General features: G+C 40.5%; 1 protein-coding gene across 1 annotated transcript; it reads right to left on the bottom strand.

Moving 5' to 3' along the window:
• Nucleotides 1-3,701: 3,701 nt before the first annotated feature.
• Nucleotides 3,702-21,906, bottom strand: LOC134496230 (transmembrane protease serine 11E-like). Its single transcript, XM_063301963.1, has 9 exons — nucleotides 21,792-21,906; nucleotides 20,015-20,133; nucleotides 15,569-15,636; nucleotides 13,716-13,879; nucleotides 9,232-9,270; nucleotides 7,475-7,643; nucleotides 6,797-7,062; nucleotides 5,411-5,553; nucleotides 3,702-4,861 (listed from the first exon to the last, which is right to left on the bottom strand). Exons 1-9 carry the CDS (start codon nucleotides 21,904-21,906, stop codon nucleotides 4,700-4,702), a joined length of 1,245 nt encoding a protein of 414 aa, XP_063158033.1. The 3' UTR covers nucleotides 3,702-4,699.
• Between the last annotated feature and the right edge of the window lie 2,012 nt (nucleotides 21,907-23,918).

The raw sequence follows: 23,918 nt of genomic DNA on the forward strand, positions 1-23,918 counted from the left end.
AATAGCAGTCTTAATCGTTAGTAGGAAAACCTCAACATAATCTTCCTGGGAACTGTGAAAGCAACGTAGTATATGCAATTCAGTGCAGTGAGGAGTGTTCTGAGCTCTACATTGGAGAAACCAAACAGCCTTTACACAAGAGGATGGCCCAACACAGGAGGAGCAACACCACAGGACCAGAATCAGCAGTTTACCTTCATCTAAAAGAAAAAGGACACTCATTTGAGGGCAACAATGTTCACATTTTGGACAGAGAAGATAGGTGGCTTAAGAGAGGGGTTAAGGAATCTATTCATGTCAAAGTGGAAAATCCTTCCTTCAATAGAGGTGGAGGCCTCAGACACAACTTGTCCCCCATTTTTCATGCTGCTCTTTCATCAGTCCCCAGGAAGATTAAGACCACCAGGAAGGCCTCTCTAGGTGTTGGACTTGGGGTGGAAGCCTCCATACATTGTAAGGAGCTTCCGGGTCTTCACATTGGCAGCTTCAATGTCCTCCTTTGGCCAACTCACTATAACAGCAGGGTGTCTGATGATTGGCAGGGCATACATGTTGATAGCGTGGATCTTGTTCTTCCCATTGAGCTGGCTGTTCAGGACCTGTCTTATCCTTTGGTGGTACTTGGATGTTGCTGTTTTCCTTGCCTTCTCATTATGGTTCCCATGTGACTGTGGGATACCAAGATACTTGTAGCTGGTCTGTACATCTGCTATGTGGCCTGCTGGTAGTTCTACCCCATCGGTCTTGACTACCTTCCCTCTCTTTACTACCATCTGGTCACACTTCTCCAGTCTGAATGACATCCAAGTCCTCACTGTAGATCCATGTCAGGTGAATCAGTGAGTTGATGTCTTGTTCACTCTTTAACATACAGCTTGATGTCATCCAGGTAGAGGAGGTGGCTGATGGTAGTTCCACTCTTGAACCTGTATCTGTATCCAGTCCTTGTGATTATCTGGCTAAGGGGGTTTAAGTCTATGCAGAACAGCAGTGGGGACAGTGCATCATCCTGGTATATGCTGCACTTGATGGCTACTTGTGCGAGCTGCCTTGAGTTGACTTCCAGTGTTGTCTTCCACAGTCCCATTGAGTTCTTGAGGAGGTCCTGAGTGTCCTGTTGACTTTGTATAGTGCCAGGCATTCACAGATCCATGCATGTGGCATTGAGGCGTAGGCTTTCCTGTAGTCAATCCAGGCTGTGCTCACATTGGTCTGTCTAGACCTTGAGTCTCGGGTGACCGCTCTATCTATGAGCAGCTGGTGTTTGGAGCCTCTGGTGTTGTTCCCAGGGCTCTTCTGAGCTGTGCTCATGTACTGGCCTATATGGTCCTGCAGCTTGGCAGCTATGATGCCTGAAAGGACTTTCCATGTTGTGGGGAGGCAGGTTATTGGCCGGTAGTTGAATGGTGTTGTTCCCTTGTTGGGGTCTTTCATGATCAGCACTGTCCTACACTGTGTTAGCCAGTCTGGGTGGGAACCTGCTGCTAACAGCTTGTTCATCTTTGTTGCTAGGCATTCATGCACTGCTGTTAATTTCTTTAGCCAGTAGGTATGGATCATGTCTGGGCCAGGTCCTGCCCAGCTCTTCATGTTCTTGACCCGCTGTTGGATGTCAGAAGGTGACTAGTTCCTGTTTTGGGAGATTGCTGTGGTCTGCTCTCAGGTCCTGCAGCCACTTTGCACTGGTGTTGTGTCTTCTCTTTCTCCCATATGTTCTTCCAGTACTGTTCAGTTTCTGCTGTTGGTGGGTCTGCTGTTACTGTGTTGTAGCACTGCAGTTGGGAGTACACCTTGGATGGTTCTTTAGCAAACAGGGCATTTATCTTATTGGCCTCTGCTTCTCTGGTGTATCTCCTTAGCCTGGTTGCCACTGCTCTGAGCCTTTGTTTAGCAGTCTCTAGGGCTTCAGATGGAGTCAGGCCCTTGTCTTTTTCTGGAGCTGAATCTTATCCTTAGATGCTGATCTATCTCTATCTATCATCTGTCTGTCTGTCTGTCTATCATCATCTATCATCTATCTCCATTCAATCATGTCCGATTATCAGAGACTGCCTGGACAAGACCCTGCAGTTTTCTTGGTAAGTTTTTTTCAGAAGTGGTTTACCATTGCCTCTGTCCTATCTTAGAGTGAAGAACCACGCTGAGATGGTATCTTGGTCTCAGGGTTTATTCTCTGACTCTAGTAGACAGAAAATCCTGCCAAACTGAAAGACCGTGGGAAACCCACACAGATAAACCCAAAACTCAAGGTGGGTCTGCTCTAAGTTTCTTTGAAGGAAAGTTCAAAGCCTCTAAACTATGCATCGCTTTTCCCCTTAGATAGGGGCCCCCTCCTGCTCACCATCAGTACTCATGACAGCCTCCTTCCTAAGGCTGAAAGTGACTGGCCCAAGGTCACCCAGCTGTCTTTATGCCCAAGGCAGGACTAAACTCACAGTCTCCTGGTTTCTAGCCTGATACCTTAACCACTTCACCAAACTGGTTCTCTTTTCATTTTTTTAATCTGTTCAATTGTATTTTTATTTTATATTATTATATTTATATTTATAATTATATGATAATTGTACTGGTAACAACTGAGCAATCATAATAATACCATCTTGCCGCAGTTACTTACCAAAACAAAACTCATTCAGAACTAAGCTATTTTTCCTTCATTATAGCTAGGCACCAAAGGAGTATTTTGTTGGACAAAGTATGTCATCCAAAGAGAGGTTTAAAATGTCTGTGTTTTATTTCTACAGATTTGGGGGGAGGCAGTGTAGAAACAGGATCCAGTCCTTCCTTTATGTTTGCAAGAAGCAGAGAGTAGAAAGGCAAACCTGTGCTTTCATAGTTGTAAACCTGTAAACACATACACAAAGGTACAGAGCACCCAACACTGTTTTTCTCTCTTACGTCTTTGACCTGTATTTCCCCTTCATTTCAGCAAAAGTGCAGCCGAGCATCTGTTTAACAGTTCTACCTTGTGTCACTGTGGATGGGACATCTCTGGAACCACTGACAACACCTCCTCCTTGTACTAAAAGATTATGCCTAATAAATGATTATTTGATTATTTAACTTTCTCTCTCTTGCATCATGTGACACACATACAAATCTTTTGCATCTAGACTCTTATACAACTTGAAACATCAGATTTGGCCAGCAGGTCCAAAAACTGGAGATATAAATGATTTATATCACATACCTTGATAACAGGATGATAAAGTTTTCACTTTATCATAGTGTTTATTTATGGGACCTGTGATCATTAATGTATAACAGATAGATTGCAGTGCAAATTGATATTTTGGTCTCTGTAGGTTCACCAACAGCAAGAGCGAGTTGAACTTTTTGCTATGAAACTTGTCTTAACAATGGTAATCTCATTGATTTCAAGAGTTTTTACTGCATTTTTACTCAGAATTAATTCATACTGTCTCTACCCTTAAGCATCCTTAGATATTGCCTCAACTTATGCATGATGTAATTAGAAGAAAAGACATAATTTTTTCTACATTGGTTCTCTTTTCTCTCACACTTTTCTGTAAATGTGTGCCATGTAAGAATACAGAATGGAAGGAAATTTATTTTAAAAATATTTCTACCTGTTTAAATAACCTTGAGATGTATTCTGAGCAACAGGAAATACATAGAAAAAGGAAAGGACAGCATTAGAGGAATCTGTTATAAATATGGAAAACAATTATATTTAGCATATCTTCTAACCAAAGTGAATTATAAATAAAAAACTGGAATTTTTATTTATAATAAAAATTAACTCATTACAGCAACTCACATTTTCCTCACTAAATTTCCCCTTCCCTCTCCAAGTAAATGGACTTTGGTTTTAATTGACTGAATACTAGATGTTTCTCATTCTGCCTTCTCAAAATGGTCTAGCAATGTTGGGAGTTGCGGTCTAAAACTACTGGAGGGTACCAGATTTGGAGAAGGCCACTGAAAAGTTGCCAACATTTTCAGAATGAAGTATATAATTATTTTAAGAAGATCAGTAATTGCATTTTGCAGCTTTGATCTTCACAGGTCCCTCCAAGAACTTTTTGTGAACCTGGGTAAATATGATATCTAGACTGATACAAACTAACTGATCATCACTTCAATACGTTCTCAGTCTGCGTGGCATGACCCTTTCCAGTGTTCATGAATTAAGGAGGACCATGGAATACCCTTTGCCCAAGAATCCTCTCCATTCTTGCAAGATAGTTGTAAAAGAGTTACTGTATACAGTATATTTGAGTACTCCCAGTCCCTGGAAGAGATTATGCAGCAATTCTCCTTGAATAGTAGCATGCACTAAAAACAAACAAGCAAAAAAAAAGATTGGCCAAATTATCAAAACAGTTGGGAAAGTGGAACATTCAATGCAATCAAGCAGGCTCCAACAGTACAATCATTTTAAGGATGGGAATCATAAAGAACTACAAACAAAAGTCTTTTGCTGGCTGCAGATAAATGCTTCAATCTATCCATCTTCTTGTATAAGACCTGAACAGTGTTGATAATATAATGAGACTGCTGGATATGGAACAATGTGGAAAGGAATAGTGTTGATGCCTCCAGCAGAAAAACAAATTCTTACTCAGAAACCAGAATCTACCAAAGCAGTGGGACTCTTTGTAAGAAAAATATTTATAAGTAGTCCACAGAGATTGGATCTCACACATTAACTATGAAGTTACTCCTTCTCATTATTTCAGACTCCTGTATGGAGAGCAATCCAGTCTCGATAGTAAGTAACTCGTGTATAGACTCCAGGCTTATTTGGCTTAGCACATTCATCTCCCCAGCTTACTATGCCAACAAGGTACCATATTCCTCTTGAATCAGGTGTCACCAATGGTCCACCAGAGTCACCCTAAAAGGAAAAGAAGATCATTTTAGAAAGACGGGGGGAAAATTTGTAGCTTATAAAATCAGTATGATAGAGCTGTTTTATCAAACATGATACCATCTAAAACTGATTTCCCTTAACATAGTCTTCTTAGAGGAGAAATGAGGGGGTCATCTGAAGACCACGTTCTCCCTCCCAACTCCCATGTCTTCATGGCTAGACTTGCTTGCAAACTTTAAGGGCTTCAAAAATGCAAACTGATGTGGAAATCGAATAGAATAAACAAAAATAATTTTTTTAAATCACATATTTCCCATCCCTAGCCACAGCCTCCCCATTCCTCTCTCCAAATATAACAGTAGAACCCTGGAACTGCAGAGAAAATGGGCTTCAACATTCTACACTCCCAGATCACCTCTTTGATCCAGATCTTTGTTACCTAGTTGTAGAAAAAGGTGGTGGTACGTAAATAGGTGGCTTTTGCTACACCACAAATACTACCAAATCATAACATGTACAGGAGCCCTTTTGCTGACTTCTACATGCTGACTTCTAAGCTGTTATTACACCTACCTGGCAAGCATCGCTCCCTCCTTCCAGGTATCCAGCACAGACCATTCCAGGTGAAATGGCTCCATTGTACACTTCCCTTCTGTTGCAAATTTCATTGCCTATAATTTTCACTTCTGTTTGACGAAGTTCACCAACACTGGGACCTGATTTTCAAATAACAAGGGAGTTTTTTACCCATGAAAATTCATAAAAAAGCTATAGGGTAACACACCCACAAAACATCACATATCGTTACTCTGTGAGCTCTTCCTTAGCACCAGAATTTCCATCCCTCCATTCCTTTAAAAGGAACCTTCCTGTGATAATCTTGCCTTCTACAATATTGAAACACAGAAAACTGCATGAGCAGTCCATGCTCACTCGCCTATCCTCCAGTTGACTAATAGGAAAGGGCCAGGCACATCAGATTCTCAATCATACTCTGTCCAGGAATAACAAAACTCCCTCACACCACTTAAGAAAAGGAAACAAGTAAGTGCTTTAATATAAATGGTTTGTGGTATGTACATTTGTATGCAGTTGTCAGGTAGTTCGCAAAAAAAAAAATCTGAATAGGAACCCTTGCAAGCACCTAAAATCTTTGCTCAGACTGAGAGCTCCACTTCTCGGTAGCTAGGAGCTTTCCCTTGGTTGATCGGCTCTCCCTTGTTTGCAGCTGGGGGGTGAGGTACAGCCTTGCTCTGAGGCTAGGTAAAGGGGAGCTCAGACTGGAATGAACATAAACTGAACTCTTTGCTGATTTCACAGAAGTTTCTAATCCTATTGAACATGAGTGATAAGGAACATTCTTATCTCTAGTGATCTCTGGATAAGGAACATTTTTGGAATGAGCTACTCTGAAAGAAGATATAATAATTGTGGAAGCTATTTCTTAATCTGTGATATTTCCAATATACCTGTCCCATCTATCCCAACCTCCTGCAGCACTTTTGCAACTTTTCAATTTTATATTTTGTTTTCTTAAAGATGAATATGCATGTGAATACATATCTTCCACCTAAAAGAAGGCAAACAGTCTATCTAGTTGACAAGGTATGAGTGAAAAGACTTTATTACACATTGTCAAACAAGGTTTACACTATTGCAAGTGCCACTAATAGGAACTAACACTGTCAGGCAGCTCCAACAGGTCCAGACCCTCAGAAAGAAACATGAGGCCCAACAATTGAGCAGTCAGTCCTGGGCTTACAAGGGAGCAAAGCTCCCCTTCTCTTCATACATGAACTGCAACCTCTATGGACACCTGTGGTTGGGAATGGAGGACAGCCCACCTGACAGTGTAATCCAGTGCTCTCTAGAACCTGGAACCAACCATACTATGGTTAACAAATCAGAATGATTATCCACCCAAGCCAGCTAGCCCCTGATGAATAGGTAGCTACTAACCGTCGTCCCTCAGAGCACCATATCCTGTAACCACACAAGTGGTATTTTCTGGAAAGATATATGAAGCCTCTGGAAGACAAACACGATGTACAGCAGTTGTAAATTCCACTGGGGGTGAAATCTGCACAACAGCAATATCAAATTCATGGTTCATTACATTATTGGCATAATGTTCATGAATGATGATCTGGCGAAGATTCCTTCTCATTGTTGGAGGTCTTATACGAGCCCCAAAACTACTTGTCCACCTTCTGACATCCCTGACACTGAAAGACATTTGAGAGTGCAGATTATACCATAAGAATTCTATTTACATTTTTGTATAGCATTTTGATTTATTGTAGCCTTTTTAGGACAGAACTTCACAACTGTTCCTTTCTAACTGATACAGTTTTCCAGTTTTTCCTGCAACTCTCTCACTGCAGTCAAACTTCAAGACTAGAAATAAGCCCAGTTTAGAATCTGGAGTGCCTAGGAATAACATTAGCTGTGAGCAGAGACAAAGAGTTAAACACCACTCTCCTTTATACAATTTCATATATTTTGAATGTATGAGACAACCGGTATTTGTGGCAAGTGGGAACTTCTGTGCATACAGTAAATGAACTGGGAAAATGTTATCATTTAAGTGTGTTGGTAAGATGTAGTTTTAGAGATAGTAGGGAAGGATAGACTCACCTTCTAAAACAATGAGCAGCAGTCACAAGCCAGGAATTACTGATCAGCGTTGCTCCACAACGGTGAATGCCATTCAGCTGGAGACTAGCTTGCCAGGGCCATTCCCCTTCCCCTGCAATGGTACCTCCATAGATTCTCTCCACAGATCTGTCCAGTCGTGTCCCACAACCTGCCCCCAACCCCAAAACAGCATGTTAGCTAATTTCTTTCCAGAGAACAAATTTTGCTTTATGATCAGAACACTCTACTTTATTAAAGGGGATTTGGGGGATTTGCCAGAAGTATAATTATCATAGCTTTTTAGAAACATAAAACATTGAAAGACAATTTAAAAACAAACCCAAAGCACTCTTCTTTGGAAATATGGAGAATGGCCTAATTTTGTTCATGTTTACCTGGAAGAAACTCTCACTAAACTTGGCAGAATGTTAGGCAGCCATACTGTCATGAGTAAGGATGGCGAGCAGGGGGCTCCCATCCAGACTGTCAAGCGCATGCGTAGCACTGATGAATTGTTCAGCCATTCAAAGAGACACCGATCGGGACTGCCTTAACCCTTGGGGTTTATATGTCTGGGTTTTCCCACGCTTCTTCAGTTTGTTAGGATTCCTGTTAAGTACTAGCAATAAATATTAGAGACCAGTTCCTTGTCTCAGTGTGTTTCCTGGTTGTTAGGACACATACATTACTCATTCACTGAATTTTAAGGGAACAGGTAAGGGAATAACAAAATGTAATTGCCTTCCGCTCGTGTGCTGTCTTGCCACTGCTTTTTTCTTGCCCTAAAATATCCATTCAGAGCAGAACAAGAAAAGAATTGCATAATCCCTTTTGATTAATATGCTAGGAGCTGTCTTTCTGGAAGCACCCTTATTCTCCACCAAATAAATACAGGATTGCATTTCTGGGGTCAGGAAGGGAACTGGATGTTTTCCAGGTCACTCAGCTTAGCTCAAAAATATCACCCATTCTTTCTTAGGGAAAAATGCTATGCAATAGTCCAATTCTATAGAAATCTTCCATCCTTAACAAAATTTCCAGGGGTGACCTGAGTTACAATATTACAAATAAGTGAATTTAAATTTGATTTTCATCACTCATTACCATAGGGAAAAAAAGGCTCCAGTGTCTCTTCTGTCTTCATAATGTTATTTTGCTTTGTTATTTTCCTCATCACTATAAAAATGTAATTCTGACCACGATGGTTAGATTCTAAACATTTTAAAATTTGAAGTACGATCAGTTTTGCTGATCTTTAGTTGTTTACATTGAAACCAACTGGAAATGCATCTAGCTAGGGCTCTCAACGTATTTTAAAATGTGCCATTTCAAAGAACAGTGTTGTGTCCAAAATATACTGTACTGATAAAATATATTGGTAATGCAAGGTCCTCAAAAACTCTTTCTCCTTCCCATGCAGTCAGTAGCACAGCATGAATGTAGGACAGCAAAAACTTCTACTGAGGAAACTTTTACAGTAGCTTACCATGTGATAATCAGGCTGTAAAAACAAAGTGGTTCATGAAGATCGGACATACCAGGAGATTGCGAAAGTGTTTGAGAACTATATGCTAAGGCAGTCTTCCTCAACACTGCAGTCTACCTTATACTGATATGTCCAGTATCCCCAGTTATACTTATAGAGTTATATCTATAACTCCAAAACAGCTGGAGAACAGCAGCCAGAGGAAAGTGAGGCTAAACAAAGCCATTTTTAACAAATTTGTTTTCAAACACAAAGCTGTTCTGGTACTTACAACTGTTGAGAAGATTTGCACCATTTTCTGCATTTATCTCTGAAAAGAAAGATAGAAAGGACAAATACTAGTTTTGGGGTGGCAATATTTTCACCCATCCCTCATCATAAAGTACATAATTGAATAGTCACTAGTAACTTAGGAATATTGGCAGATGATGTTTTCATATCAGTATCTCCCTTCCATTAAGGTTGAAGGCAGAACATTTGAAATGAGTGAAGGTGAAAACTCTACAATATTTTGCAATATTGAAGTTATGAATATATTTAGCCAAAACAAAAACTTTGCTTAAGTTTTCTTGCGCAAAGCAAAACAAATGTCTTTCTGTAAATGCAGTATGAATGATCTTATAACCATATTAGCCTTGTTGTTCTTATTTATTCGTTTAGTTGCTTCCAACTCTTCGTGACTTCATGGACCAGCCCACGCCAGAGCTTCCTGTCGGTCATCAACACCCCCAGCTCCCCCAGGGACAAGTCTGTCACCTCTAGAATATCATCTATCCACCTTGCCCTTGGTCGGCCCCTCTTCCTTTTGCCCTCCACTCTCCCTAGCATCAGCATCTTCTCCAGGGTGTCCTGTCTTCTCATTATGTGGCCAAAGTATTTCAGTTTTGCCTTTAATATCATTCCCTCAAGTGAGCAGTCTGGCTTTATTTCCTGGAGGATGGACTGGTTTGATCTTCTGGCAGTCCAAGGCACTCTCAGAATTTTCCTCCAGCACCACAGTTCAATATCTTCCTTCTCTCAGCCTTCCTTATGGTCCAGCTCTCGCAGCCATATGTTACTATGGGGAACACCATTGCTTTAACTATGCGGACCTTTGTTGTCAGTGTGATGTCTCTGCTCTTAACTATTTTATCGAGATTTGTCATTGCTCTTCTCCCAAGGATTAAGTGTCTTCTGATTTCCTGACTGCAGTCAGCATCTGCAGTAATCTTCGCACCTAGAAATACAAAGTCTTTCACTGCTTCTACATTTTCTCCCTCTATTTGCCAGTTATCAATCAAGCTGGTTGCCATAATCTTGGTTTTTTTGAGGTTTAGCTGCAAGCCAGCTTTTGCACTTTCTTCTTTCACCTTCATCATAAGGCTCCTCAGTTCCTCTTCACTTTCAGCCATCAAAGTGGTATCATCTGCATATCTGAGATTGTTAATGTTTCTTCCAGAGATTTTAACTCCAGCCTTGGATTCCTCAAGCCCAGCTTGTCACATGTGTTCTGCATACAAGTTGAATAGGTAGGGTGAGAGTATACAGCCCTGCCGTACTCCTTTCCCAATCTTAAACCAGTCCGTTGTTCCGTGGTGTGTTCTTACTGTTGCTACTTGGTCGTTATACAGATTCTTCAGGAGGCATACAAGATGACTTGGTATCCCCATACCACTAAGAACTTGCCACAATTTGTTATGGTCCACACAGTCAAAGGCTTTAGAATAGTCAATAAAACAGAAATAGATGTTTTTCTGAAACTCCCTGGCTTTTTCCATTATCCAGCGGATATTGGCAATTTGGTCCCTAGTTCCTCTGCCTTTTCTAAACCCAGCTTGTACATCTGGCAATTCTCGCTCCATGAATTGCTGAAGTCTACCTTGCAGGATAAGGGACGTGGTGGCGCTGCGGGTTAAACCGCTGAGCTGTCGATCGGAAGGTCGGCGGTTCGAAACCGCGCGGCGGGGTGAGCTCCCGTTGCTCGTCCCAGCTCCTGCTCACCTAGCAGTTCAAAAACATGCAAATGTGAGTAGATCAATAGGTACCGCTTCGGCGGGAAGGTAACGGCGTTCCGAGTCGTCATGCTGGCCACATGACCCGGAAGTGTCTATGACAATGCCGGCTGCAAGGCTTAGAAACGGAGATGAGCACCGCCCCCTAGAGTCGGACACGACTGGACTTTACGTCAAGGGAAACCTTTACCTTTACCTTTACCTTGCAGGATCTTGAGCATTACCTTACTGGCATGTGAAAGAAGTGCCACTGTTCGATAGTTTGAACATTCTTTAGTGTTTCCCTGTTTTGGTATGGGGATATAAGTTGATTTTTTCCAGTCTGATGGCCATTCTTGTGTTTTCCAAATTTGCTGGCATATAGCATGCATTACCTTGACAGCATCATCTTGCAAGGTTTTGAACAGTTCAGTTGGGATGCCGTTGTCTCCTGCTGCCTTGTTATTAGCAATGCTTCTTAAGGCCCATTCAACCTCACTCTTCAGGATGTCTGGCTCTAGCTCACTGACCACACCGTCAAAGCTATCCCTGATATTGTTATCCTTCCTATACAGGTCTTCCGTATATTCTTGCCACCTTTTCTTGATCTCTTCTTCTTCTGTTAGGTCCTTGCCATCTTTATTTTTGATCATACCCATTTTGGCCTGGAATTTACCTCCGATGTTTCTAATTTTCTGGAAGAGGTCTCTTGTCCTTCCTATTCTATTGTCTTCTTCCACTTCCACGCATTGCTTGTTTAAAAATAATTCCTTGTCTCTTCTGGCTAACCTCTGGAATTTTGCATTTAATTGGGCATATCTCTCCCTATCACTGTTGCCTTTTGCTTGCCTTCTTTCTTGGGCTACTTCTAGTGTCTCAGCAGGCAGCCATTTTGCCTTCTTGGTTTTCTCTTTCTTTGGGATGTATTTTGTTGCCGCCTCTTGAACAATGTTGCGGACTTCTGTCCATAGTTCTTCCGGGACCCTATCTACTAAGTCCAGTCCCTTAAATCTATTCTTCACCTCCACTGCATATTCCTTAGGAATATTAGTGAGCTCATATCTAGCTGATCTGTGGGTCTTCCCTAATCTCTTTAGTCTGATCCTAAATTGTGCAATAAGAAGTTCTATGTCCTGCTTTGTTTTGTTCTCCCAGGCCATGCTTACCTGTAATTCCAGTTTTCATTTGACTGCCCACCTTAGCATTCCAGTTTCCCGTGATGAAAATAACATCTCTTTTAGGCATGTTGTCCAGTAGGTGCTGCAGATCCTCATAGAACTGCTCTACTTCAGCTTCTTCAGCATCTGTGGTTGGGGCGTATATTTGAATCACTGTGTTGTTACATTGCTTGCCCTGAATTCGAATTGAGATCATTCTATCGTTTTTTGGATTGTATCCAAGCACTGCTTTAGCCACTTGACTATTAATTATGAAGACTACTGCATTTCTTCTGTGGTCCTCTTGTCCACAGTAGTAGATCTGGTGGTCATTTGATGTGAAGTGGCCCATTCCAGTCCATTTCAGTTCACTGACGCCCAAAATGTCTATCTTTAATCTTGACATCTCACCAATAACCACATCCAATTTGCCCTGGCTCATAGATCTTACGTTCCAGGTTCCAATGGTGTGTTGATCCTTAGAACATCGGATTCGCCGTTCACCACCAGCACCATTGGCCGCTAGCCGTCCTTTCGGCTTTGAGCTAGCTGCGTCATCACGTCTGGGGCTAGTTGAACTCTTCCTCTGTTCCTCCCCAGTAGCATTTTGACCATCTTCCGCCCTGGGGGTCTCATCTTCCAATGCTATACCGACATATCTCTGGTTGTACTGATCCATTTAGTTTTCACAGCAAGAATACTGGGGTGGGTTGCCGTTACCTTCCCCAGGGATCGCATTTAGTCTGACCTCTCTGTCATGACCTTCCCATCTTGAGTGGCCCTTCACAGTTTAGATCATGGCATCATTAAGGTGCTCAAGCTCTAGCACCACAACAAGGTAACAATCCTTTGCTGAAGATATTAGCCTTAGGAAACCCAAAGATTGCAAGGCCACATCTCTAAAATCTTCTTGATTAAAAGTTCCTGACTGTCTTTTTCCTGGACTACGTTTTAGGTAATTTAAAACATTTAAATTTGCATCTCTTCAGTATTACAGTCACCAGAAATGAAACAAAACATCTATTAGGAATTTGCTGCCTATATAGACGTTTACAGAAACTATGTCAGAAACTCCTTTTAATCCATTTTGCTTGATATCATCATGAATTAACGAACCAACTGATGTTCCCATTTGTTGACATGCTATATAAGGGTGACCAGTTCATAAAAGTAATCAAATAATATAAAGGTTACTGGCTTTGGCTCAATGAAAACATCTCAATGAAATTTTCCCAGCATTCTCTGGCAAAATACTCTATTAGTATACAACAGCCCAGAGTCCCTCTTTTGGGGGAGATGGGCAGTGGCTAAATTTGAGCAATAAATAAAATAAATAAATTAGTTCCTAATGGTAGCAGACTTTTAGATCCTTAAGTATTAAAAATAAATAAATGAAAACCAGGGAACAATATTTAATAGAAATTGGATGGAAATCAGAAATCTGTAAGTATCTTATTTCCTCACAGAAAAAAAAAACACTGCAAATGCTACACAAACATTGTAAGCAAAAATGGGAAATGGGTAATGCAGTTTTGAGTAAGTCAACAGACATTTCAGTGATAATGCAGGCCAAGTAAGCAGTTTAAAAAAATCTTACCAACATTACAAAGGACATCTATGACACTTGCCTGAGAGCTTGTAAGAAGAAAGGTCAATACTTAAGGGCCATGTTGATACCTTCAGCCTTTTCAGCAAAATATAATAAACATTTGTCCAAAGTATCTCTTTATTATCTGTGGCAATGAACTTAAATATCAGCACCACATCTGCCAGGACACCTCCATTCCCTGGGCTGCAAAAGAATAATACAGTCAGCTGACCAAGCAAACCACATTCCATAGGGGTCTTTTCTCATATACACTCATTCAAAACATTTGGGCAACTAAGATAGAAAATTAAAAATACCATCTCCATCCACCCATAAAGGAACATCAGGCACAAGCCACCAGTAGATTTGCTGTTCAACTCATTGCTTCCTGGAAATGAAAGGGACGTTACAGGCACTAGGAAATGGTTTGGCATAAATTTGGGCTGTGCCCCCACAAATAGCTGTAATTTGGGATCAGAAAATACAGGGATCTTATAGTGGCACAGAGTTTCCCCCTCTTTTAAACCTGAAAAATTAGTAGCATTCTCCAGCAGAACAGGCACAGTTTTAACAGAGATCTATATTCCCTGTGATAAAGTCCTTTGGCCAGACAGAAAAATTGAGTGAGTCTAATACAAATTGTTCAATTAATAAATCAAATGTCCGTTTCTATTTTAGACTTTACACTGTGAAGAGCTATTTGTTCAAGTTTCATTTCAACAAACATAGTCACATGTTTATGTGTGGTTGAGTGTGCTGGGTATTGTGAGTGCCTCAGCTCCATCAAAAGGCACTTGCAGAGAAGAGATCAAATTAGGCCAGATACATATCATGTCACATTGCACAAAAGCCTACGCCTGCCACTTCCTTGCTGGAATACATTGAACTTTTAAGGTGATTTTAGATTCAACCCTGTCAACAAGCATGTCTGGAGGAATGTATTTCTAGTTGTCCCAATTCAGGGTCTGTTCAGATGTTAGAAAAAGGTGAGCTTAAAAAAAAGATTTTGCATGGTCATTGCATAGTAGGAAAGGGCTTCTGTTTTGAGGATAGCAAAGCAAAATGCAGATCAGTGACATAACATGCAAAGATGGACTTCCATGGAAAAAAACTTTAAAAACCTTCCTAAAACATTCTCCAATCCAAGTCAGTTAGAGAGCTAACCCTGTTTATGTCCATCACTCTGTTCATTATGGGATGTTTTCATACCATGAATTTTCCAGCAAACACTGTGGACTGTAGAATAGGTATCTGAGTCCTAGTATTTGTCCACCTGCTGGTCTTGCCTTGGTAATTTCCCCAGGTGTTTGTATGTCAGGGTGAAGAAATAGAATTTGGTCCTGATCCTCACAGTTCATCAGTTCCCAAAAGTGTGAGAGACAAACTCAATTAACTTAATTCAGATAAAATGGTTATGGAAGTTTAATTATGTTACAATTGTCCCAACCATTTTTTAAAAATTCATCTGCAAGTTTTATGGTTGTGAGCCAGATGATACTGAGTCCATGAATTAAAAACTTAATGCATTTATTTAAAACTTAAGGCAGGAATATAAAAATCATCAGGCAGCCAATTATACCAAATGCAATTCAGCTAGTTGGGTTATTTTCAGCATCCATTCTAAATTGTTACAAAGGAAAGATCAGCCTATTCTAATACGCCTCCTGCTCCTAGGTATTGGGCTACAACTATCATAAGCGATCATCACAAATGCTGTGTGTTGCTGATTGATGGGAGTTGTAGTCCAACACAGCTGAGAAACCCTGGGTGGGGGAAGTAGCCCAGATCTATTTTTAATGCAATATTGGCCATTTGATTTATAAATTCATTCTCATGTCATTGTTAGCAATTTATTCAGCATCTATTCCTGAGTAGAATGTTCATTTTACATACCTTAGCCTGACAACACGTGATTTAATTAGCCTTTTCTCTAAGGGAGTAGCATGGAATGCTTGTTTAATCTGTTGAAAGGAATGAAAAGTTATGTTTGATATATAAAGTTTATCAAACAAAGTAGAAATGCAGCAGCATCCCCAAGTGTATGTGTCAAAATCTGCAAGATGATGGATGCAGCATCACAATCAAAGCCCTACTTCTTTAAACATGTTAAGAATCACATGTATGGGGAAAGGGGTGGGGCTTCTATAGTAACATACTCCCATCATCTTGCAGATTTTGACCCCCCTTCTCCATAGACATCCATGTAACAGTGAGAAAACCAATACAGTATGAATGCACTAAAACAATCTGGCCAGGCTCAAAGAACTAACTGATCCATACAAAACTCAGTGGAATTTGGCCACTCTTTCTTTATCAGCTGAGTTACATTTATAAATAACTTGGATGAGAGGTTAGAAATTTGATTATCAAACTTGCCAAGGACATAAAGTTAGGGGGGATAACAAACACCTTAGAAGACAGTATCAAGATTCAGGAGGATTTTGACAAGTTAGAACAATGGATAAAAATCAGCAAATGAATTTCAACAGGAATAATTGTAAAGTCTTAGATTCGTATAAGAAAAATCAAAGAACTGAGTATAAGATGGGAAGGCATACTGGGCAACAATACAGCTGAAAAGGATCTGAGTGTCTTGGTAGCTCACAAGCTGAACTGAGCCAATGCTGTAATGCAGGTGTGTAAAACCAAATGTACTATTGGGGTGCATCAACAGAAGTATAGTGTCAAGAGAAATCTTGTTCCTCTCTGTTCTGAGTTTGGCAGACCACAACTAGAATATTACATCAAGTTCTGAGCACCACATTTTAAGAACACTGAGAATTTGGAGATATTTGGAGAAAGAGCAGTTTAGCAATGGAAAAGACTGCCTTAGAAGGTGGTAGACTCTTTTTCACTAGATGGCCATCTGTCTACAATGCTGTAGTAGAGAATTCCTGCTTTGGGCAGGGATTACTTGATCTCCAAGGTCCCTTCCATTCCTTCCATTCTACTCTTCTATTATTCTAATTATGATTGGATGGATAATAGGGGGTGAACCCCATAAATTACCCATTGCCCTAAGAGAATTCCTTTCTAAAAAGAATATACTTGGATCTGCAATAAAGAAATAAATAAAACTAAACTAAATCAAAACAAACACACACACACACAAGATAAGCCTGCTGGAAAGTCCTTTAAAAGCCTTCAACAAATAGAAGCTATTAAACTGCAGTATTAGATGGTCTGACCAGGATGAAACTTCTGAAAATCTGGCTATAACAAGAGTTGCACATCTGTTTTAACAAATTAGCCTTTATTGATTATCTGAATGGGAACTTTCTTTAAGTTAACCACTAGACTGCATTTGAAACAGGAGTGACAAAACTGTATAACTTCCACAACAATCCCTGGCCCAATCTCTGCCCAATTGTCTTGCCAAAGGATTCTCATGTTGGGCTAATTTAAGTATCTCACCCAATATTTGGCTGGTACTATGACTTGTTCTAAGTGTTCCCCTATAACTGGATGCCTTCTTACTAGAGTTGCCGTAACATTAGGCTGGTCTAGTGTTATGCCATATTTTGTTACTATTTCTCCCTGATACTATATTTCTTGAACTATAAAACAGTATTCGCTTTTTTTTTCAATTTCATATTTGAGGACCTGGCTTTTTCGAGGTCCAGTTTTAATCATTGATCATATTCTTCTATGGCACCCCATGCAAGCATGCAATTCATGTATATGAAGGTTCCTGGAATGCCTTCCATCAGTTGTTGCATGGTATGATGAAACACTTAAAGTAGAACACAACCCAAAGGGCATATATTTAAAGCTGTATCAACTTCATTATGTTCTAAGCATACATAGGCGTGTGCTTCCTTCATCCAGTGGTATGTACCAAACCCAGCAAATGCATCCAGCTGGGAAAATATCTTCATGCTTGCCAGTTTCTGTTAACTTGTGTTGGGATGTGATAATGCTCTCTTTGAATCGATTGATTCTTTGCAATCAAGTTGGTGTCAATTCTCTGTGACCACATAGACAATTTTTTTCCAAGACTCTGTGTTCCTAACCTGGTCCTCCAAGTTTTCCAACAGTGAACTCATTGCCACTGTAACTGAGTCCATCCACCTTGCTGCTGGTCATCCTCTTCTCTTTCCTTCCACATTTCCCAGCATTAGACCCTTCTTCAGAGAACTAGGTCTTTGCATAATGTGACCAAAGCAGAATAATTTGAGCCTGGTCATTTGTGCCTCGAGTGGTTGACCTGTTCAATGATCCATTTATTTGTTTTCTTAGCTATCCATAGTATTCTCAGGAGTCTTGATTGATTAACCAATAATATACTCAATTTGAAAAAAAAGGTGAGGGGGGGACTGCATTCAGACTTACAAAATTCTGTTACTATAACCTTATAATAAAAGTAATATTGACCTACATAACATTGGTTTCCTAGTCTGATCTACCTTGAAAGGTTGACAACTACTAGTTGTGCATCTTTACTATGTGTATTATTATTAGGAGACATCCAGTACTATGCAAACTATCTCCTTAAATATGGAGGTATTTTTTCTGTGTCAGTTCTGTATCGACTAAGTCAATGTGACTTATTATTTGTCAATAATTTCAGATGTATTGTGGCCCAGAATGGTTTCTTTGTGGGTTTGGTACTATTGATGCTTTTCTAGCATATTGAATACCTTTCCATTTCAAAGTGAGTTCATAGCCGCTTAGTAGGCTACTGGGTTTCAGTATATGACTTTAGATGCACTGAGTATAGGCCTGGCTTAGGCTTCAATCTCTTGTAGTCAAGTTCAGCCATTAGACTGATACTGGTGTGCAAGTCAAATTATAAACAATGGGGATTCTCTTAATGGGTATTATTTTAACCCAGACTTTCTGATATCTTACCCTGTCCACATCGACATAATCCTTTGGTACCTGAGTCTATATTTCTTGAACTGTTTTTGTAGTTTTGTACATGTTAGCCCTGTGGTTATACTTGCTGCACTTGTGACTTTTCTGCCTACATGCTAGACATTGTTTACATGCATGCTTCATACCATATCAGCTGGATTTTTTGCATACACTTTGCATTGTTTCCAAGATTTTTTGCCAGCTGCTGTTTCCTTTGTTAGTCTGCAGTCTACTGAACTCCTTCCTTTCTATATCTCTTTATCATGGATGATGGACAATACTGGAGTATTATCATTGTTGAGTCCTATGATTTTCAATTGTGAGTGGGCAACTTCTTCTGCTTGGCATATATCAATAGTATTTTTTAGGAGCAAGTTCCATTCTCTGGTAAGTATTCTCACACTTTCTTATTTCTTATGCCCAAAACAATTTAATATTTGATCAAAGATTCACAACTTATCAAAGTTACAAGATTTATTCTTTGGTTTCAGATCTGTTACAAATTCTTAAGTTGACTCAGGAACTTAACCACTCTTCCTGGTTGCCTTGTTTCTAGAACAGGCAGCCACTATTTCTGGAGTGCAGAAATGGATGGTGTCACCATTAATCTCCCCATACCTTCAAAGCAATCTCTGTGCTTCATTTCTGACATACACTTTTCCCTGTTATGTCACTTCAGGTGCTCCTATCCATCCATCCATCCATCCATCCCTGGAACAGCTCTGTAATTTATTTTTTTACAATACTGAATGTTTGTATTTTAACATTTAAAATAAAAATGGTTTCTTACATCTTAAATTTCCTTTTTTCTTAAATAGAATTTGAATTTTCTCTTGTGAGCGAGATTTATTTCCCATTTGGGAAGGGGGGAGAGAACAATACTCTAGTCACACACCTCTGTGCTACTTGACTAAGAGATTACACTACTGAAATTATTTCACTTTTTAAAATGTTGTCCTTTTAATTGCCTAAATACCAGGACAAGTTGTGAGAGCTCTGTCTCTCACACACATGGGGTTTAATAAAAGAATGCTAAGTGAGGTGTCCTCTAGAAGATAGATAGTTTCTTCCCTCGACTTCCAGAGTGCTCAACCCACTGGAGATCACAATTAAGCAATTTCTATGCAGGGAGCTTCTGTTTGAAGTATGTGTGGGCAATCCTGTCCTCTCCTTGATCCAGAGAGGGTTCTGAACATCTGAAACCTTCGCTGGCTCCCCTTATCTGCTGTGGCCATTGGCTCCACAAAAAGCAGAGCCGTCTTCAATCCGCCTTTCTCCCCCAGAAGTCTCCTCTAGAAGATACATAGTGACAACAGAAACTACCAAGCCCTACCGAAAATCAGGACGTGAGGCCAAGGAACCAAAGGGCTTCTGGGAGAAGAGGTTTGTCTGTGTGTGTGTGTGTGTCTGTGTGTTCTTTTCTTCCTTGAGAATAGAATTTAGTACATTAAATGCATTAAAAAAGAAACCATTCTCACTTACCAAAGTCTCAATGCTTGTGCTTAGTTGTCTAAATTCTGCTGATGTCTGTTTTTCAAAGCTAGGCTGGTATTGCACATTATTGATTCTAAAGGAAGCATTGTAAAATAATACCTTCTGATCTGCATATGAATGGGGAAGAATGAAAACATTATTTATATCATAGTATCAATTAATTTACAGGGACGCGGTGGCGCTGCGGGTTAAACCGCTGAGCTGTCGATCGGAAGGTCGGTGGTTCGAAACCGCGCGGCGGGGTGAGCTCCTGTTGTTAATCCCAGCTCCTGCTCACCTAGCAGTTTGAAAACATGCAAATGTGAGTAGATCAATAGGTACCGCTTCGGCGGGAAGGTAACGGCGTTCCGAGTCGTCATGCTGGCCACATGACCCGGAAGTGTCTATGACAACGCTGGCTCCAAGGCTTAGAAACGGAGATGAGCACCGCCCCCTAGAGTCGGATTCGACTGGACTTTACGTCAAGGGAAACCTTTACCTTTACTATCAATTAATTTACAAGAATGTGGCACAATTAAGTAATCACTGAGAGAGGAAATGTTCTAAAAATTTAGAGGTTTTGGACATGATAATGAAACATATTTTAACCCTGAAGCAAAGGGCTTTTATATACTTCCCATATTTTATAATATGGGAAGGAGGCAGGCCAAGTAGGAGGCATCTGTGTCACAAAAAACTGGTCACAGATAAGTAAAGTTCTTGGGTTCTGGAGCTATCAGATACAGTGTATTTCAAGTGAAAGAAACCATGCTAGTTCAAACAATTCCTCTTCCCTGAAGAAATCATCAACCATGTCTTCTCATGGTTTATGGCTGGCAAGTCTCAAGATTTGATTTTGTGATTCACCCTCCTTCTCAGGATCTCCAATGAAAGGATTAAAATTGCTTGGTGAAAGGCCAGAATCAGGAGTTGGCTATTTTCTGTTAAGATGAAAATGTTGCAATGTACATATATACTTGTGCATATGCACACTGATACACACAGAAAGCCTTTTCAATCAGGTTTCAGTCCTCTAAAACTACACACCAGCAGGTTCTTCCTTTGATTTATCAGATGCCATCCACTGTCTCACCAATGTCATTGGGCTCTGTCCTTCTTCTGCCAGGGATGGCCTTCAAGCAGTTTACTAATTCTATCACCTTATATCCAGTTTCAAGAGATGTGGGAACCCTAATAATGTGGAAGCCCTCCAAGGTAGACCAAGCTTGGAAACCAAAGACAGCAGGCTAATACTAATTTTATAATAAGGTTATAGTATCAGAATCTTGTAAGTCTGAATGTGCTTTCCTCATTTGTGCTGGGCCTGCCTGAATGTGCTCCCCCCCCCTCCCTTTTTCTTCATGAAAACTAGGGTCCTGTCTAAGATGCTTTCTCAAATTACATTTCTGCCCTGGACTCAGATAACTTTTATCTGACCATTGTCTTGGTTGCAGCTCTTCGTCTTGTTCCTCAAGGTTATTCCTTCTGCCCATTACACAATGTCACATATGGCAGGATATAACAGGGTCATCCTCTGCCTTGGGTGATACACCAGCACAGAGATCAGGGGCAGGAAAACATTGCCAATCCAAAATGAATATGTCATGTTGTTTGGCAGATGGCCTTGTCTGAAATAGTCCAGCTGGAGTAAATGTGGCTACAAATCCTTGAGGAAAGAATTGCACTACCCTAACTTGAAAATATAAATAATTTCCTTCTGATTGCTGAAAGATTTTAAAACATAAAGCCATTAAAATCATATAGACTGAATAATTAATATACCTACCATATATCAAAAAATACACGAGCAAGCCAATGGCAGTGGCTAAGACCAGCAACGTTGCTAACACAATCACAGCAATCATCCATGACTTCAGAGGTGGTGTTCTTGACCTAGCCATTCTGAGAAGATGGACAAAAATAAGAGTTTGTAGGAGACACAGTGAACCTTAAGTAGTGCAGTTAATCCCTACTATAGTCTGCTTTCAGGCTGTTGTTTACAATGTTTATGCACATTATGTGTTTCACAAACAGATTAAAATATTGCTTAACTAATAATAAATTAACTACATTAATCTTCATTCATTCATTCATAATTTATTTGTTTATTATATCAGTTTATATAGCCATCCATCTCACAGTTACAACTCTGAGAGGCACACATTGGATTAAAACCAAGCAAACATGCTTGATAAGAAAAATAAGAAAAGTAATGGCAGCTGAAAACAAGCCCAATTCTAATCATAAAAAAGAGAAACTCACAGTGATGGGCTCATCTAACCTCCAGACCCCATGCCCAAGGGAACATCCAAGTCTTCAGGGACTCCCGAAATGCTAGCAGGGTTGGGGCTCCATGAATTTCAGGGGTATGATGTTCCAGCGGGCAGGTTCTGCACCAGAGAAGCCATACTTCCTGGCTCCAGTCAAATGATATTGTTTAATAAATGGGGCCCAGAGCATATCCTCCCTGTTGGATCTAGTGAGACAGGCAGGAGCCAACTGGAGAGAGGCAGTCCCACAAATAATTATCTACTGTGAAAGTGTGCTCTTTTTGCCACCAGACCAAGGCCTCCTTTGTAAATTGTAAATACAGAACTCCTAATTCAGGCAGTGCAGTATAGAGACATTTGTCTATTCAACGTAGTTCCCATACAGTATTCTGCAAAGCTGCATTAGGTATTATTCAACATACAATTAACACTCATCTAAAAGGGGAAAGCTTGATCAAGTCCACTGGTCCTCTTCTGGTCATCCGCATGCAGAGGGTCCTGCACTACAAATACAGGCAGGCCCAGCACAAGCGAGGAAAGCCAGCCATGCTTTGTTTCTGAACTTTTGCCATACACAATGGGCATTAGCTTTCTGCTGTCTTGAATATTCATTCTGAACAATAAGATCAACATTAATGCTTAAAACAGGGTGGGAAACCTGCAGCCCTCAGCTACATCCTGAATCTGCAGATCTACCACCCTGGGCGTGCTTCCTTTTCCAGAATGAATGTATAATGCCGCAGATTCCATTCAGATTTGACTCTGACTCCAGCTCTATTCTCCATAAAGGCGGCCCGCTGCTTCAGGCATACTCCTTGCCTCCTTCTGCTGACAAGGTGGTTGGCATGACCTTGGTTCACACTGATTTTTCTTAAGGAAGAACTCCCTGATCTGGTTTAAGTGCTCAGTTTTTCACATAGATTATATTGCTGTAATCCTTGCAAGAACCTATAAATATTTCTATTATTATCTCCATATTATGTACAGGATCTGAGAGAATTTGTTGGCTAAGACCACCAGATAAATTCATGATAGACAGCACAGCCTCTTCTTCGCGGTTACATTAATGTGCCTTCCTCTGGTCCTTGAGTCTGAGAGATCCCTCCCACATCATCCTGATCCACCTTCCATCCCACTGATCTGTCATCTCAACTTCCAAATATCCCAGATGAATACATGCTCCAGGGGAGTATCAGTGCTTTTAGTAATGGCCATAGGTAGCACCATCCATATATATCCCATGGAGTACACAAAAGGCATTAGTGTATAGGCAAAATGGCAATGCTTCCCTCCCCAGGTAATAAAAAGCAGAACTAAGATCATGGCAACCACCTTGTCAGCAGAAGGAGGCAAGGAGTATGCGTGAAGCAGCAAGTCACCTTAGCCAGCAAATTTAGCAAGTGAACTGGTAAAGCCTATATGTAAACAGCTCCTCACATGTTATAGTTCATGCATTTGACAGTTGGAGCAATGCATGGAAGACAGGGCAGCTCTGTTCTTAATATTCACGAGGACATTTCTCCCCATGATTTAATACACGAAGGGGGCATTAAGCAGTTTTTGGACCTGGAGCACCACATTCTACTATTTCTCTACTATTTGCTCCCAGGGATGCAACAAATTCTAGTACTATTACCCTGGCT

This window comes from Candoia aspera, chromosome 4 (assembly GCF_035149785.1).
Source record: "Candoia aspera isolate rCanAsp1 chromosome 4, rCanAsp1.hap2, whole genome shotgun sequence".
Lineage (NCBI taxonomy): Eukaryota > Metazoa > Chordata > Lepidosauria > Squamata > Boidae > Candoia > Candoia aspera.

Excerpts from the sequence above, each read along its gene's own strand:
- LOC134496230 (XM_063301963.1), bottom strand. The coding sequence starts at position 21,906 with ATGGCTAGGTCAAGAACACCACCTCTGAAGTCATGGATGATTGCTGTG. Across the intron at positions 15,637-20,014 it reads GCACAAGCATTGAGACTTTG|ATTAAACAAGCATTCCATGC; the intron begins GTAAGTGAGAAT and ends TCCTTTCAACAG. Across the intron at positions 5,554-6,796 it reads TGGTGCTCTGAGGGACGACG|GTCCCAGTGTTGGTGAACTT; the intron begins GTTAGTAGCTAC and ends TTTGAAAATCAG.